This window comes from Mercenaria mercenaria, chromosome 3 (assembly GCF_021730395.1).
Source record: "Mercenaria mercenaria strain notata chromosome 3, MADL_Memer_1, whole genome shotgun sequence".
NCBI classification, from domain to species: domain Eukaryota; kingdom Metazoa; phylum Mollusca; class Bivalvia; order Venerida; family Veneridae; genus Mercenaria; species Mercenaria mercenaria.
Window position 1 is genome coordinate 78,260,559 of NC_069363.1, and position 16,585 is coordinate 78,277,143.

Consider the following 16,585-nt stretch of genomic DNA (forward strand, 5'->3'; position numbering starts at 1 on the left):
GCCTGGACTCGAAATAAAGAGGAAAAGTGAAAGAGAAAGCATAGAGTATGAAAAGCAATGGCCATTTCTTTTCAATTTGTTTTACATACAAAACGTAGAGGGAAAATCATAAAATGATAATACCCAAAGAACAAGATAGAAACAAATAGTTCAATGAAACAAACATAAAACTATTATAATAATGTGCTAAACAAAAAGTAGTCACACACGAGTTCTACCACATACAGCGTTGATAAATACGCTAAAAACCGGTTGTTAGAAAGCCCAACTACTATTTATAGAAACTGAACATTATACATTAGATTAAATGTACAGAACAGCACATTTCATTACCTCTCGTGAACAGACTCATTCAAACCGATTATGTTGCCTGGTTGTATTATATGCTTCCAAAGGATCTTTTCTCATATTTTATTGGATAGAGAAAACGAAAGTAAGTTGGCAGTAATTTTTTTTTCATTGATTATTTTGTTTGTAAGCTTCAATATAGAGCATTTTTTAAGAAAATTGACAGAAAGGTAGAAATCACACCAAACCTTTTTACTTAGGTTGTCACCTTTCGTCTGTCAAAATACATCTCTTTTTTTGTAAGTATTTTGGTTAGGCATTGTAGTGAGTTTAGAGTTTATTAGTTTATTTCAGCTTCTTCCATTTACATGCTTACAACATAAAATATGATATATATATACATACTAAAACACAAGTAAATGGTCATTCAAATTTGAACTACAAGAGACTATATGTTTATAAAATTTCTGCATATCACATATTTTTCATATTTCATATTCCTTTCTATCACTCATATCACATGTTTCTAATTTATAAACAAATGGGAATCACCGCGTGGCAGCCAATGCAAGGGGTCAAACAAACAATGCAGACCCTGATCAGCCAGCACGCCCAAGTCATCAGGAACAGATCCACAGCATCCTCTCACCCAACACACCGCAATTGTTGTAGCTGATAAGAGAATACTGCAGTCCCCCAGCAGGCCACACGGAGGCGCCAGACGACCAAATCCACATCATTCACAAAGCCCCAAACCTTAGCCTACACACGGTAGTACTCTAACTTTATCACCATATTTATCAATTTAATTTGTTCTCACATATCACATTAAAAAGCAAGACATGTCTGTTAATCCAGGTTCACTAAATGTGCACTAGTAAAAAAAGGCTTAAGAAATCATGTATCCCAACCAACTGGTAGAGAACAGACTAGCAGACATATCTTACTTAACATTAAAGTAATGTAGCTTTTTTTAAATAATAAGCATACAATAGAGTAAAATATTTATAGACAAAAAAAAAGCCTATCAATGCAGGTGCATTAAACTGTATTAATACTATATAGAGTATTCAAACGGCTTCTACTTTTAAGTATATTATAACAGGGTTTTGCAACTATTCTAATCAAATCTGGATGGGTGAATAACAGTGCCAGTTTTTCATTGTCATTTAGGCTCTCAAAATTGTACAAATATAGAAGTAACCTTTTCTAATAAATGTGTGTAACATTACAATATATTCATATCAATACTCGTGCTAAATTGCTTGTTGAGCATATTTGATGGTAGATTAGTACGTCATGCGCATCTGCTGCATGGATTACGTAAACATCGATTTCACACCGCTTCAAACTATGGTAAGTCGTTTTTTCAGTTATTTAGACCATCTTCTATGAAACAAACTAGCTTACAGTACACTGGAACATAGAAGAAATGTCTCTGACATTGAGTTCGACCTGAATTACGTACCAGTTTTGAAATTACGTCTGAACATTGAGGTCTCCTGTATAGGTACAGTTTACATTCCAACACGGAATCAGCCGTGCGCGTGATACCATAACCTACTTGTCACTAAATCAGGTAACAAACTTTATTATTTCAGTATTATGCCACTTGAGGTACCAAAACTCAATGTGAAGGCATGAAACGGTTCCGTCATATGAGGAAGGAGATCTATTAACTTGAATCTTTGGACACAGATCATGAATCCATTTTTGTTTATTTTATTCTTCCATTCACTGGAAAATCAGAACGTTGTATCACCTTAATGTACTAGTATGTAAAACAAAAAAGCATGTACACAAAACAATATACATATATGTCCACATAGGATTCAACGACACACGTTGAATCAGCCAAAACGTCGAAACTGTGGAAAAGTGATGGAAAACCGCAGGAAATTTACTGTACATTATGAATGGGGGGTAGGCTGGTTTCTTATTCACAATATAATAGCAACATGCAAGATCACTAGATTGACATGTGAAATCGCCATATCGCATAAGGAATAAGTTGGTTTCTATTTCTATTTCTTTTCCATAAGTCGATTCAGGAAGCGGACAATCCGAGAAAAATATTATATGTCATAAAGACCTCTTTAATAAGTCGCTTGAAGCAGAGCTATGTAGTGAGTGAGTGAGTGAGTGAGTTGGAGTTTACGGCGAATAGACACAAAAGGAGCAGATCTATGTAAGACAATAATCTGTGTTAGACAGCAATGAATTTCAAATCGCAAAAGATCAATTAGTTAAAATGTAGCATTGATGATAACTAAAACAGATGCTTTCACAAAGTATTCTACGAATAGTCACTTATTCCTTATTTGAACAAAGGAAACATCCTACTCTACATACCTAACGATACTAATGGATAATTTGTAATTCTCTGTAAGCATTTTCAGACGTGCAATAAAACTATTCTGGCCTAATTATATAGAGACCTGTCCGTTTATAACACATTTACATTTTTACAATGAAATAAAGATGCATACAATTTTATATGTTTCCTCCAAAATTAAAGACCAATCTTCGTATCATAAAACACCATACGTATGTTGACTAAAAGTAATGTATTTAAACAGATTAAACAGTTACAGATAATTCTTTCAATGCATCTTAATTTCTTACTTGTTCGAATAGTAAAGTTTTTGAAAAGTCATTAAGAATATAAGTGGTAGAATTAAAAAGGAAAACGTAGTTCTGGACGCATGTCTCAGTTACTTATCTGATCATAGCCAGTTGAGATAGTGTTACAGCCAGTTGGGAGAGTTGAGACAGTGAACATTACTCTAGCAGCCTTGGATCAAATGCCTTTGTAAGATAGGTGACTGCAGGTCCAACCTTGACTTGGATCTTTTTGATCTTACTGAAAGGCTGACGATGGTCAAATGTCGTGAAGGCAACGTCGTCTATGTAAATCTGCAATAGTAACTTATCATTTAAAATAAGTGTATCTAAAACCATTTTGTTTCTTACTATCTGATATGAAGAACATCCATCCACTTTACTATATTTTACCGTCATCAGACAACAGGCAAATCCCATTTTTACCAAATGTCGAGCCTGTAACCACAATGCATACGCCACAGCTCGAACAGAAATAATTTTGTTGGATAAAGCTGAGTTGAAATTTAGTTTTTGGTCATTTTAAGATCATGGCCACATTGAGGTTAGGGTCATTTCAAAGTTACACACATATTCCTATAAACATCGTTTCGTTAGCAGCACAATTTTATGTTCACTGTTCAAATTAAGTCGCCGCACATCATTAACTTACTTCTTAATTATTTACTTAAATTGTTAAATGTAAGTCACTGCTTAAATCGTAAAACGTAAATGTTTTTATCCGTCTCTTATATTGGTCTATGTTTCCAATATTAAGTTACATGTTATGAATTTTTATATTCATTTAACCGTTTCTTTTTCAAGAAGTTCTTATGAGGAGAAAAAGTAGGTCACCAGGCCGTGGTCGGTCTTTAACGACCCAACACAAGCTAGTGACCTACTGTAGCGAGCTAGTGGCCTTAAGAATTATAACTGGTAGCGTGAATAAGATTACCTAACCCAACGACACCTCGGTAGCCTGGTATTGTGTCAATGGATTAGGATATTTGAATCTGAGTATACATGTATTACGTCTGTAGACTGAGTTGAATGTGTCTAAGTAGATTTTGAGGAAACTTCGACAATCTGGATCTATGTAAACTATGAGTGACGTGCAGACAACCCGGTGTGGACTATGATTGTAGCTCTGGCTTTGAAGTTCTGCGTAGACTAAGGCAACAAGTTCACCTTGGTATATGTTGTGTTGGCTCTTTAAAGGACTTACAAGAATTAATCAGATAGAAAGGGTTTGTCTCCACAGGGCATTTGGGAAATGTACTAAACTTTGCATTAATTAATTAAGTGAATACAACAATAGAATTCTAAAGAATAAAATGATTTATTTATTTATTCCCTAACAAATACTCAATAAGTGACAAAAATTCTCGATTCAATAAAGTGAAAATATCACAACAATAAACAGCATAAATACGGTATCTTATAAGACTTACAATGTCACAAGCTTCGAATAAAATACGCGAAAATGCACGGTCAGGCACTACTAAAAATATCACGTGAAAATACAAGGATCTGTCAACAATTAACAGGACAAGAAATACAGTAGTCTATGATAAAGCAGTTCTCTTATATCTGTAGTGCACGAACCTAGACTTTTAAATTCTCTTTAAAATACTGTGTAAATTCTATCAGTCAGCCTTAAGATGTTTAATACAAAATAAATAAACAGTCTAATATTTGAGACAAATTAAAGAATTAATGACCTTAAAAGATTTCTGATTTATTGTGATAAATATGGTAGCCGGCCTTGAACTCTTGGAAGTAAACTTAATCTGAATTTCTGATATCAACTGACAAGAATTTGCCCTTAGATGTTTTGAATTGCGGAGACCCCGAAAATCGGGAACAACGGGTATATATACCCAAGACCTGTGCACTAAAACCAAAAGTGGGTACGCCGCAAATTCGTGCGGGTACGCAAAAATGCAACAAATGCACCAAAGACAAATGTGTACAAGACGCCAACGTCATTGGCTAAAAATGTACACAAACAAAATTTGCGCACTGACAACCAGTATTCAGAGTCGGCAACCATAATTTACGATAAAATTACACTAAAATAATTAGACTTTATCTTGATACATTAGAAATTATGATAATCTATCACATCCTTACAGCATAAGTCCTTTTGTTGCTCATCTTTCGTCTATTTGCCTTCAACACAAAAATGGTGACCTTCTATCGTTACTAAGGAGAAAGTTACCGTGACACCGCTTAATAACAAACGGAAGTGAATGTAAATTTGTAAATAAAGGAAGATTTCTTCGTAAATACATCTGATAAGCAGTTAAATACACCATGACCTGAAGGTAGTAAAAGAGTCTTACAGAAATGATCCAAAGATTACAATGCTACCTGGTTTATTATGCAAAACTCGATCTCTAAGTGGACTTCACAAATTCGGATACACACGTCCGGATAAACAATAAACAGATTAAAATACCTGACATAGCATAACTTCTACTCTGAATGGTATCATATACCATACATTAAAATAACAATAAATATCATGTATAGTACAATATCTGGGGCACTACATCACCCCCCTCTTACAATGTCAAAGTTCCAACTGACAAAACAGAATAAAATGTTCACTTTGCCAAAGTTACACCTGAATCCAACTAACTTCAATGCAGAAAATTCATTAATATTGCAAAACATTTTATCCTTACAGTAAACCTTTAAGGAATTTTCCATTTACATCATGGCAGTCAATCTTTAACTAATAATTTTAACTTACAACATGACAGTTAATCTTTAAACTATGCAAAATTTAACTAACATTATAACAATTACTTATTAAAGACAAAACATCTGAAATGATGACTTTAAGTCAACTAGCACATATAAAAATGAGAAAATTCAAATTTAAATACAAAAATGCCTACAAGCATTAATTTTACATATACTTTGACCATAAAACACACTCTCTAACTTGACTAGTAAATTTAACCTCATTTTGAGCAAAATTAACATTAAATGTCCAGTAAGGCTGCCATATACCTATATTAACACATGTTATAAATATTATAATAAACAATAATAATACATTGTGGCTCCTCACTAAATTGCACAAGAAATACAGTCTTTATGTCCCTGAGTTCTGTGATTCGTCTAATACTGCTCTGCGTAAATAGTTCACTAAATATGAGTAAATTTAAATATTCCTGAATTTGGTAATTCCTTAACATCTGTTTAACACCACTCGAGACGCCTAAAACTTATCCTAGTAAGAAATACAGTCCTATTTGTTCCTGAATTGTGCGATTCAACTACAACTGCGTAGCACCACTTAAAACGCGTAAAAGAAATACAGTCTAAATGTTCCTGAGGTAGGAGATTCATCTACATCTGTACAGCACCAATTGAAACGCGTAAAAAAGAAATACAGTTCTTAATGTTCCGTTGGTTGGAGATTCATCTATATCTGTTCAGCGCCACTTGACGCGCGTTAAAAGAAATACAATTCCGAATGTTCCTATGGTTGGAAATTAATTTACGTCTGTTCAGCACCACTTGAAACCCGTAAAAGAGATACAGTTCTAAATGTCCCTGTCTGGTTACTTTCATTTTATCTGTGTTAACTGATTTACACCTTTTTTACAGTGGATTTTAACACTCTGTTCTCTTTTCCCTCACTCTTCTTGGAAGTTTCCTTTCTGTTGTCTCTCTCGTCGCTTCTTTTTGTTGTTTCCGCCTTCTCTCGCCTCTGACTCTCCTCCAGCCTACGTTCATGCTCCCTCCTCTGCTCCTCACCCATCCTCTCCATCGTCCTATTCATCTTCTGCAGTACCTCTAGAAACTGTCCAAGTGTTTTATCAACCCCTCTGATTGCTCTACTGTTGGTTTCTATAGCAGAAACTAGCTGTTTAGTGCTATCCTCCACAACTTTAGCTATCGTTTCATACTGTCTTTTACTTTCTTCTGCATCAAGTCTTGCCCTTTTTGCTTCTGGTTCTCCCTCACAAGTTAAAGTTACAGTTTCTTTGACTTCCTTAGTGTTAATGGTTGGAGTGGCCGTAGGTTGAGGACAAGTGATCTGTGCTGCTGTAGTTTGAGGATTAGTGATCTGTGCTGCTGTAGGTTGCGGATCGGTGATCTGTGCTGCGGTACATTCAGAACCTTTGCTAACAGGTAACATCGGTGTCTTGATAGGCTGTTCATTTGAGATAGGGCTGTCTGTCCAGTCATGGTCAAAATTAAACTCAGATCCGAAGTCATACATGTTCCCAAGAATGCCTGGCATTAGATTTTCGGTCGTGCTGCTCATACGTGGTGTGCTTAATGTAGATTTTTACTGTCGTTCTTCTGTACTAATGGGATGTGTCTGGGCATGACAAGTAGATGGTTCTGACAAAGTTACAATCTGTGTCATGGACAGTTGAGGTGGACCAAACGCAGTTCCAGTGGGGTTCAACGAAGAAGTACTCTTGTTGGCTGATGATATGAATGGCGATGTCTTAAGTAGCGGCGGTGTCTTTGGTGCGATAGGTGTAGGTGTATAAGACGGCACTGAGGCAACCACAGGGCTGTAGAGGAACTTCTGCTGGTTTTGTAACAGACATCTCAGAGCTAGTTGCCTGCGGCAATGATGAATGGAAGAGATTGTTTTGCAAGGGCTGGTTTTTAAGAAGACTGGAGAGCATCTCTGGCGTAAGCTGTACGTTGATAAGGCCAGATGTACTATTACTCACACCTGGCAAGGAACTGACCGCTGGGCTTGCTCTTACTGCTTGCGCTGGTTCATGGCAATACTCTCCCTCCTGATCTGAAAAGTCCTCTACACTATCCCTGCAGTTACTACGAAATAACTTGGAGGCTTCTATGGGAGATATTTCCCGGTAGTCCCTGCCACACACAAGCTCAGCTGCCCGAGGATTCTCTACCAAGTAGCGTCCATCATTTGTTGCTCCCAATTCTGCTGCGGCCAACCGATGTCTGCTGTACTTTGTAACATGATTTATTAGAGCTGATTTGGTGGTGCACCTCATGAGACATAGGGTGCAGTAGTACGGTGCTTTGTCTAACGCTAGGTGGTGTTTGTATACATGCGCTGTGAGACGATACTTCACTTCCACATAGGTCTTCCCAACCGCTTGACAGTGTAGACACACGTAGGTCTTACCCCTTCTAGGTTCAGCCATAGCGTTCTGAAATGACAAAAATGTAGAAATTTTGTAATTTTGCCTTTATTGTTTGATGGGGACAGGAGGTTGACAGACCCTTCTCGTGTCTCGTGCTACAAGCCGTTACGTCGCGGTTGACAAAATCACGTATGGCGTAATCGCTAAAAGATAAAGCAACTACAAACATGATACCAATACACATGTTTATTTTTCTGATATAAAAATGTGACAAACATGTTTATGTGAATAAGCAAACATGTTTATGTGATAATGATGAATACTGATTTCAAGATTAGAGGTCTAATGTCTTCTTCACTTTTTTTATCCATCTTGGAACACTGCATCCTTCGTACGGTTTTAGCTTGTTATGATGAACAACACGCTCTGCCCCTTGATCTCTTAGCTGTATTACAAAGGTCAAGGGAGACAACTTCCTTAACACCAAACATGGTCCTTCGAAAGCTGGCTGCAGCTTGGGAGCTTCGCCAACTTTCCTGGATTCAGCTAAACACCAAACCACATCACCCTTCTCGTAGTTATTCACCAACATCCTTTTGTCATATATCTCCTTGCTTCGTGCAGCTGACTTCTGTAAGTGTTTCCTGGCTATGACATGGGCATGGTCATCTTTGATCGGATACCATCAACATAGTCACCATAGCTGGTCACTGGTACTTCAGACTTACTGGTGGTACTGCCAAACACAAGCTCTGCCGGGAGTCGCACTTCTCTTCCCATCGTTAGCAAATTCGGAGTCAGCTTTGTAGACTCATTCGGTATCGCCCTGTATGCCCCGGCCAAACATCCTAGGTTCAAGTCCCAGTCTTCTTGTACTCCCTGAAGGTAGGCTCTGATCATGTGGACTAATGTCCGGTTAAATCTTTCGACTTGACCGTTGCATCTCGGATTTCGCACGCTTGTCCGCACTTTCTTTACTCCCAGCAATCTGCACAATTGTTGAAAGACTTTGCTCTCATATGTCCGGCCTTGGTCAATCAGGATTGATACTGGAAATTCCCACCTACAAACAAATTCATTAACAATTTTGTAAGCATAAGTTTTGGCGGTCTGGTCTGGTCTGGGACCGCAATTACCTCGACAAACTTTGAAAAATGATCAGTAAGCACTAGGATATAACGGTTTCCTCTAGGGGTTACGGGAAAAGGGCCTAAATAATCAGTCGCTAACACATCCCATGGGGCACCACTCCTAACTGATCTAATAGCAGCTCTGGGGGGTTTAGGTGGTTTCTTATCCCTAGCACAAATGTCACACTCACGGATAAACAGTTTCACATCTTCTCTTAGATTGAACCAGTAAAACCTTTGGAGAATTTTAGCCTTAGTTTTCTTTGTTCCCATGTGACCTGCCAATAGTCTTCCATGCATAGACTGTAGTATCTCTCTTTTCACCTTTTCTGGTACAATTACTTGTCCATATGTTCCTGACCCATCTCTCTTTATGAATTCCTTCAAAAGCACACCATCTGCTACTTTCAGTTGGTCCCACAACAGTAGGTAATGTCTAGAACATGGTCTCATGGAGTCTGTCCGTTCCATCACAGGTTTTTAACCCTCCTCCTTGGCCTCGAGAACTGGCTTTATGTCTGAATCTTCAAGCTGTCTCGCTCTCAGCTCTGCTGTTGTTTTCCCTGCTCCTACCATTGTCCAGTCTGTGGACTCACTGCTTGTGCCGGCTCTAGGTTCATCTGTGTTGACCTCCCTCACCTGACTTGAGGCTACTTCTGATTTGCTTTCACAGGATAAAGCCTCACTGTTTTCCTCACCATTGCTGTCCACGTTGTTTTCCTGTGAGTCCTCACCTTTCCTCCAGTTAAGTACCATAATCTCGGCTCGACGTCTACATTTATTACAGGGACCACACTTCAGCGGTTCACTCATATCAACTTCGCTACAATCGCAATCTCTCGGACTGTCGCACCTAGATAATGCATCGCAGTGAGGCTGCAGTTTACCTGGCCGGTACTCAATTGAGAAGTTGAAAGGTGCCAGGATTTCTATCCAGCGAGCTATTTTTCCATTGGGCTCTTTCAGACTGAAAAGCCAAATAAGGGCTTGGTGGTCACTCCTCACGGTGAATTTCCGCCCAAGAAGGTACTGTCTGAAGTACTGCATGAAGTATACAATTGCAAGAAGCTCGCGCTCGGTCACACTGTAATTGCGTTCGGCTTTGTTTAGCGATCTACTGGCATAAGCTATTACCCTCTCTTGATCAGACTGCACTTGAGAAAGTACACCTCCTATCCCAGTACCTGAAGCGTCTACATCTAAATAGAACTCGCCACCTTCGTTGAGGGGGAATCCCATCACATCTGCATCTGTCAGCTTCTTCTTTAATGTCATAAATGCTTTCTCACACTCCTCAGTCCAATCAAAACAGGCATCTTTTTTGGTTTTTTGGTCAACTCAGTAAGCGGTCGTGCAACTTTTGCAAAGTCCTTGATATAGCGCCTATAGTACGAACAAGTGGCTACAAACTGTTTAATTTGCTTTGGTGTTGTAGGCCTTGGCCATTCGGCAATCTTTGCTATGTTTGTGGGGTCCGGTCGTATACCCTCTTCAGACACTACATGCCCCAAGAAAACTACTTCCGTTTGAAGCATATGACACTTGTCTGGTCGTAACTTCATACCAGCCTGTTTTATCCTATCAAGTACCTCGTCAACTCTCTGTATATGTTCCGCAAAGTCTGCTCCAAATACAATTATGTCGTCGATATAGACTAGGCATGTTTGCAGTACTAATTCCATCGTTCTCTGGAACGTGCTGCTGCTATTGCTGAGACCAAATGGCATCCGTTTCATTTCAAAGAGGCCGTATTTACAGGTAAAGGCACTTTTCGGAATATCCTCTTTCTTTAAGGGGATCTGGAAGTATCCACTTGTTAAATCGAACGAGCTGAAAAGGCTCACACCTGCAACAGCGTCTAGACAGTCCTGTACCCTTGGGAGTGGGAATCCATCTGGTTTCCCAAGCGCATTGACCTTCCTATAATCGACACAGGGCCTAACTGCTCCCGACTTCTTACGAACAAACACAATGGGGCTGGCCCACGGGGAGGTACTCTTTTGTATCACGTCTTTTTTTAACAGATCATCTATAGCTGCCTTTTCTTCCGAAGCAAACGCAAGCGGGACGCGTCTCGGTCTTTGCTTAATGGGTGTGGCATCGCCAGTATCTATTGGGTGTTCAGCTAGGTCTGTGAGTCCGATGTCCGACTCATTCTTTGAAAAGGTACCACTGTACTTATTAAGTAATGTCGCCACAGCGCTTTTCTCGACTTCATTTTTACCGACTGTTGATCTCTCAAATAGATCTCTCAGGTGGTCCGGATCAGTGCTACCCTTGATATTTTTGACACCCTCCCCCACATTCTTAATCTCTTTCTTCTGAGTTCCTATTCGCCTAACCCTGGACAAATTCTCATCTTCTCCCTCGTATTCTTGCTCGGCCACGACACTCACGATCTTCTCTATTTGTTCAGCCCCTCCTATGTGGGCATTTTGATGTAGTCTCACCTCCGTCGGAAATGGGTTAAGTACTCTGACTTTACAAGTCGGGCCTTTGTTGATGTCAACCAGCGATGATGCCATTACCAACTGATACCTCTATGGGTTCTACCAGGTACTCATCATACTTGTCAAAATCATCGACTTCCTCCCTTTCAACACATACATCAACAAGCGCCTCTGGTCTGCCTGGGATACATACATCATCTGCAACAGTCACTCTCCTTGACCTATTTCTTTTACCAACCTGTAAACAAGGGATCTCGACGCCATCCAATAGTATCACCCCCTTGCTTAACAGTAAGTCAGCTGGTCCCTTTTCACTTCCCCTTAATATGTCGAACCCTAAAAGGGCGTCGTCCTCGATATCAGCGACCACAACCTCATGCACCATCTCGTACGACCCTACGGTGATGCTGAATTCTGCTTTGCCTAATTCTGCTATTGGCGAACCATTGGCCCCACAAAGACTTCCACACTTCGCTAACTTTGGTCTCTGTCTCTCTTCTATCTTCCTATATATTCTAGATGACAGCACTGACCTTGCTGCACCTGTATCTGCAGTAAACAACAACCCCACTCCTTCTACTTTACCCTTTACATAAACCCCATCACTGAGTCGCTTCCTCTCTTTAACACCCTCTTCTGCATTATCACTCCGCTTGTCCTCCATGTGGCCACTGAACTCTAATTGGACCGCCTCCCGGCCACTGGGGTAGGTCCCTGGTAGTTTAAAGGCTCGGCTCCTGCATTTTCTCTTGTAGCACCACGATTGCTTGGACCCCTATCTCGCCAATTTCTAGACCCTTTTGATGACCCCTTTTCTGGGCAATCCCGGGCATAGTGACCTACTCCATGGCAACTGTAGCACTCCACCTGCCTCTTAGCCGTTGGCGAAGCTTTCTTTGATTGTACACTCCTATTTGCTTCCTCCAACTTTTCCAACCTTGCTAAGATTTTCGCCAGCACGTCATTTTCCTTACACACCCGGTTTGTCTCCCTGCACGGTTTGTTTTCTTCCATAGAATTTGCTCGAGATGTTTCTTTATCTGGCACCCTTAAGATATTAGTCATATGTGAGTCTGTACCTTCGTGTGACTGGAATGCTCTCCTCGCAGACCTGTATTTTCTGTCTGTTGCACCATTATTGTATGAAGTTGACCACATGATAGACAGCCTCATCTATTGTTTCAGGTTCCTTGTGAAATTCAATTTCAAATCTTATTTCTTCATCCCTAAGTCCATCTAAGAATTGTCTAACTAAGTCCTCGTCCCGGGTCCTCCTGTCACGATACCCATGTGCCTTGTCATATAGCATCTTAAGGTCAGCTGCGTATTCCTCTGCGGTTTCTCCGGACTTCTGATTACGACGACTAAATTTTGCTGCATATGCTCTGCTTGTCTCAATAACCCTAAAACGATTATGCATTTCCCTGACTACTTCCTGGTAGTTTCTTAATGTTGCCTTTGGCAGTTCTCCATATAGAAATTGTGCTGCTTGGCCCTCTATACGTGGCAGAAGTTGGTCAAGTCGGTCGCCATCACTCCATTGATATCTCTCCGTGATTGCTTCAAACCTGGCTATCCACACTGGCCACTCTTCCTTCCCAGTGAAAGCTGGCATCTTAACATTATCTGTTGCACGTGCTCGCGTGCCAGAACCCCTAATGTAATTTCCTTGTTGAAACCTTACTGGTTGGTTTTCATATCTATGCCTGTCCCCATTGTACAAGTTTTCATATCCCCCAGGGATCTGAGGAGCAACTGAATTGTAATTGGCGTTCAATTGATGTGCAAGTGCCCTGGGCAAAGCCCCATCCCCCCGTTCATATGTGTCATTAATGCGGTAGGGAAATAAAGGCTGTTCTCTTGCTGTATATTGAGTATAATTATCATCTGCTTCATTGCATGCAGTACTACGGTCCGCAGCAGACATGACACGCGGCGCAGACGCGGCATGATTATTCTTTGGTAGGGCCTGTTTCAGTACCTGAAGTTCTAAGACCACCTCTTTTGAAACCCCTGAGATTTCACTAAGATCATTTGATTGGATTCTACTGTCAACAATTTGATTCCCAAAGGAGGTATTGACTGCATTGTCGACATGATGCGGTAAATTGGTTGGAGTGGGCCTAACAATATCATAAGAAAATCTTGATGTAACTGATAAATTATCATCTGTCTTCAAACTCTGCATACTACATGACCTTGAAATGGCCACATGATTCTCGCCTCTTGGTTCCGGACGCTTAAAGGATATCTCACCATCACTCCCAGCTGGTGTATGGTACTCCATTTTGTTTGCGCTCTATTTGCCCGGAGTATAGGATTCGAATCTCTGGATCCTCGTTTGTATTAGAGGATCCCACCGCTGCCACCAAAAAGTATGTAGCGAGCTAGTGGCCTTAAGAATTATAACTGGTAGCGTGAATAAGATTACCTAACCCAACGACACCTCGGTAGCCTGGTATTGTGTCAATGGATTAGGATATCTGAATCTGAGTATACATGTATTACGTCTGTAGACTGAGTTGAATGTGTCTAAGTAGATTGTGAGGAAACTTCGACAATCTGGATCTATGTAAACTATGAGTGACGTGCAGACAACCCGGTGTGGACTATGATTGTAGCTCTGGCTTTGAAGTTCTGCGTAGACTAAGGCAACAAGTTCACCTTGGTATATGTTGTGTTGGCTCTTTAAAGGACTTACAAGAATTAATCAAATAGAAAGGGTTGGTCTCCACAGGGCATTTGGGAAATGTACTAAACTTTGCATTAATTAATTAAGTGAATACAACAATAGAATTCTAAAGAATAAAATGATTTATTTATTTATTCCCTAACAAATACTCAATGAGTGACTAAAATTCTCGATTCAACAAAGTGAAAATATCACAACAATAAATAGCACAAATGCGGTGTCTTATAAGACTTACAATGTCACAAGCTTCGAATAAAATACGCGAAAATGCACGGTCAGGCACTACTAAAAATATCACGTGAAAATACAAGGATCTGTCAACAATTAACAGGACAAGAAATACAGTAGTCTATGATAAAGCAGTTCTCTTATATCTGTAGTGCACGAACCTAGACTTTTAAATTCTCTTTAAAATACTGTGAAAATTCTATCAGTCAGCCTTAAAATGTTTAATACAAAATAAATAAACAGTCTGATATTTGAGACAGATTAAAGAATTAATGACCTTAAAAGATTTCTGATTTATTGTGATAAATATGGTAGCCGGCCTTGAACTCTTGGAAGTAAACTTTATCTGAATTTCTGTCAACTGACAAGAATTTGCCCTTAGATGTTTTGAATTGCGGAGACCCCGAAAATCGGGAACAACGGGTATATATACCCAAGACCTGTGCACTAAAACCAAAAGTGGGTACGCCGCAAATTCGTGCGGGTACGCAAAAATGCAACAAATGCACCAAAGACAAATGTGTACAAGACGCCAACGTCATTGGCTAAAAATGTACACAAACAACATTTGCGCACTGACAACCAGTATTCAGAGTCGGCAACCATAATTTACGATAAAATTACACTAAAATAATTAGACTTTAGCTTGATACATTAGAAATTATGATAATCTATCACATCCTTACAGCATAAGTCCTTTTGTTGCTCATCTTTCGTCTATTTGGCTTCAACACAAAAATGGTGACCTTCTATCGTTACTAAGGAGAAAGTTACCGTGACACCGCTTAATAACAACCCAGAAGTGAATGTAAATTTGTAAATAAAGCAAGATTTCTTCGTAAATACATCTGATAAGCAGTTAAATACACCATGACCTGAAGGTAGTAAAAGAGTCTTACAGAAATGATCCAAAGATTACAATGCTACCTGGTTCATTATGCAAAAATCGATCTCTAAGTGGACATCACAAATTCGGATACACACGTCCGGATAAACAATAAACAGATTAAAATACCTGACATAGCATAACTTCTACTCTGAATGGTATCATATACCATACAATAAAATAACAATAAATATCATGTATAGTACAATATCTGGGGCACTACACCACTACTCCCAAATGAATTTCATGAAAATCATGCGGATAATACTGGTATAATACATCTATAAGACAAGATGACATGTCTACAATTTAGGCTCTCCGTGCATTAACGTATTGTCACAATTTCATCTGCAATTTATTTTTCAGTTTGGTTTTAAATTGTAGATGAATTACTATCTAACATTGTAGAAAAAAAAAGTGTGAATCAAATACAGTGCATATTGCTGCATTCACCCAATAACATGTTTACACATTAAACATATTCGTTTGGCCTAATATATGTCACTGAAAGTTTGCAATTATTATTTGTATTTCTCAAAGTTTTCATGCAGATAATATATAATTACCATCGTGGAAATACAAAACAATACATTATTCTGTGGCGCGTCTTTTTAAAGACCCGCCACGACCTAGGGACCTACTTTTCCCTCCCACATGAACTTCGTGAAAATACTTCTGGTAATACTGGTATTATGCAGCTATATCACAATATGACCAATGGACAATTTAGGCTCTTCCTGAATTAATGTGTTTTCACAAAATCATCAGTCAATCTCTTTTCAGTATTGTTTTAAAAACATCGATAAATAACTATCTTACCCTGTAGAAACAAAGTGAGGAGTAAACCCGACTTATACAGTAAATGCTGCTACATTCATTCACTGAAATATTTAGACATTAAACATGATGACTTGGCCTAATATATGTCGCTGAAAATTTGTAACTATACACTTGTTTTTCGCAAAGTGTACGTGCAAATCATGTATAATTACCATCATCAAAACAACATTATTATTCTGTGGCGCGTCTTTACAAATGGGCAGAATTATTTATCAGTTTACATTGTTCGGCATTATTCGAATCGATATTTTTCCTCATAGATCTTTTCAAAGTTAATTTTCATCCATTCTCTGTTTGCATATAAATTCAAAATCTTTTATAATTTGAATAAAACAAATGCTAATCTAACATATTTAATTCATGTACTA

At 39.0% G+C, this 16,585-nt stretch overlaps 1 protein-coding gene across 2 annotated transcripts; it reads right to left on the minus strand.

Annotated features, from left to right (window-relative positions):
- Positions 1 to 5,574: 5,574 nt before the first annotated feature.
- LOC123524020 (uncharacterized) lies at positions 5,575 to 15,587 on the minus strand. Of its 2 annotated transcripts, none has more exons than XM_045301887.2 (2): positions 15,178 to 15,587; positions 5,575 to 8,057 (listed from the first exon to the last, which is right to left on the minus strand). In XM_045301887.2, the coding sequence occupies exons 1-2, from the start codon at positions 15,199 to 15,201 to the stop codon at positions 7,368 to 7,370; spliced, it is 714 nt and encodes a 237-aa protein (XP_045157822.2). In that variant the 5' UTR covers positions 15,202 to 15,587; the 3' UTR covers positions 5,575 to 7,367. Both variants share the same exon structure in this region, with proteins under 2 accessions (XP_045157822.2, XP_053394977.1).
- Positions 15,588 to 16,585: the final 998 nt, after the last annotated feature.